Source organism: Opisthorchis viverrini (genome assembly GCF_000715545.1).
Source record: "Opisthorchis viverrini unplaced genomic scaffold opera_v5_6, whole genome shotgun sequence".
Taxonomy (NCBI): Eukaryota; Metazoa; Platyhelminthes; class Trematoda; order Opisthorchiida; family Opisthorchiidae; genus Opisthorchis; species Opisthorchis viverrini.
Window position 1 is genome coordinate 2826537 of NW_008751662.1, and position 1698 is coordinate 2828234.

A 1698-nucleotide genomic window follows, 5' to 3' on the forward strand; every position below is an offset into this window, starting at 1 on the left:
GTTCTGAGACAACAATTGTCGAACCCGTGAAGTCGTGTCCGTTCCGCTGCTCGAGCAAACCAAATATCGTATCCGTGCAGCAAAACAGTCCGCACTGTAGTTGGCACTGATACATGCGTCCCTCGAGATTCGCGGATATACCGGTTTGACGCCATAGGTGTCTCAAATTAGCAAAGGCGACCAGAGCCTTGGGGATTCGTGCTAGGCCTCATCTGTCACACTTCAGTCAGAAGTGATGCAGCTCCCAAGGTACGTGAAAGCCTTCACAAGTTCTAGTACCTCTCCATGGACTGTAAATGGCGAAATGATTTTTGTCAGTTCTTCCGAAAACACATGCATCTTCTTTTCTTCGAAGACGAGTACTATATCGTCTGCATATTTCAGATAGACAAAGTTTTCGTCACAAGCTATTTAAACTCCGCGGTTTTTGAAACCTTCCAGTGTTTGTCTCATGATTTCATTGATCACGGAGTTAAATAGGAATTAAGAGAGTGAACCCACTTGACGAACACCGCTTTGTGTACGGAAGCTTTTGGAGAGCTCTTTATTCTCTTATGCGTCCTGAGAATTGACATTACAAAGGGCGTTTTATTTTCACCAACGTCCGGGGCATTCCTCAAGGGGCAAGCATGTCAAGGTGAACAGGCGAGTCAACCGAGTCGAATGCGCCTTGAAAATCGAGGAATTAAAATTACGGATCATTGATACGTCTCGCATTGTTCTAGCACTTGACGAAGTGTGAAAATTTCGTTAAGGCAACCCCTACCAGGCCGGAACGCCGCTTGATGCTCGTGTGTCAATCTTTCACGAGCCACCATAAGGCGACGAAGCACACGTGACGCCAGCGGTCTCGCCGCAAACGGGGTCAGGCTGATCGCCCTGTGATTGCCACACTCACTATGAACTCTTTTTTTTAAAAAAAATGGGGCTATCACCGACTCCACCCAGTTCTCTGGAGCCGTCTCGTTTTCCTAGATACAGTCAAACAGAACATACAAGTGGTTTTGACCCCCGTTTATGAGCAATGCGGATGGAAGTTCATCCGGACCAGAAGCTTGGTGGTGCTTGAGAGAACATATGCAGTCACATACCTTCGAGGCCGCGCGGGGCTCTACATTCCTCACCTAGGGTTCTGCGAGGTGTTCTTCTTTATTCAGTATGCTTGATCTGTTCTGATCCTCGATACTTTCGCGCACAGGAGGCTTCCGGGGATCGGTCGCGAGGATCAAAATAATTTATCTTCAGACAATACCGGCTTTCTGGACCTCTTCCATTTCCTTGGCTCTCCGTATCCACTAGACTTCATGGTGGGCCCTCTAGCTAACTTTAACTTGACGTCTGATAAGTTGTCGCGTCAAGTTATGTTCGGGACAGGCTTGGATATTTCTCCGATATTTACGCAATGCCGGAAGATCCATGGTTCGAACCCCACTTTTTCTTACCGACTTTCCCTGTCTAGGCTTGAGCAACCTTACAATATCCCAGCCTCGTGCTCCCTTTTGGCGCCAAAAAGGTGTTACAGCTGAACAATTACTGTTATTATTATCATTATTATTATGTCCCGACCTAAAGCTGCCACCTTGACGTGATGGTCGGGCTTCAGTGCTGCAATGATCCCGCGGGCTACACTGGCTGGAACTTCGTTCCACAAGGTTCAACCATGCCAGGAAGGCCAAAGGGGAGCAGCCAGACCAAGAG

The 1698-nt window shown here is 47.9% G+C and overlaps 1 protein-coding gene across 1 annotated transcript in view; it reads right to left on the bottom strand.

Moving 5' to 3' along the window:
• Window positions 1-698: 698 nt before the first annotated feature.
• Window positions 699-1698, bottom strand: part of T265_00642 (hypothetical protein) — a gene marked incomplete at both ends in the record, with an annotated part of 5691 nt that continues 4691 nt past the window's right edge. Inside the window, 2 exons of the mRNA XM_009164470.1 lie at window positions 699-971; window positions 1326-1522. Coding sequence (XP_009162734.1) covers window positions 699-971; window positions 1326-1522 — 470 coding nt within the window. The remainder of the gene's footprint in view (window positions 972-1325; window positions 1523-1698) is intronic.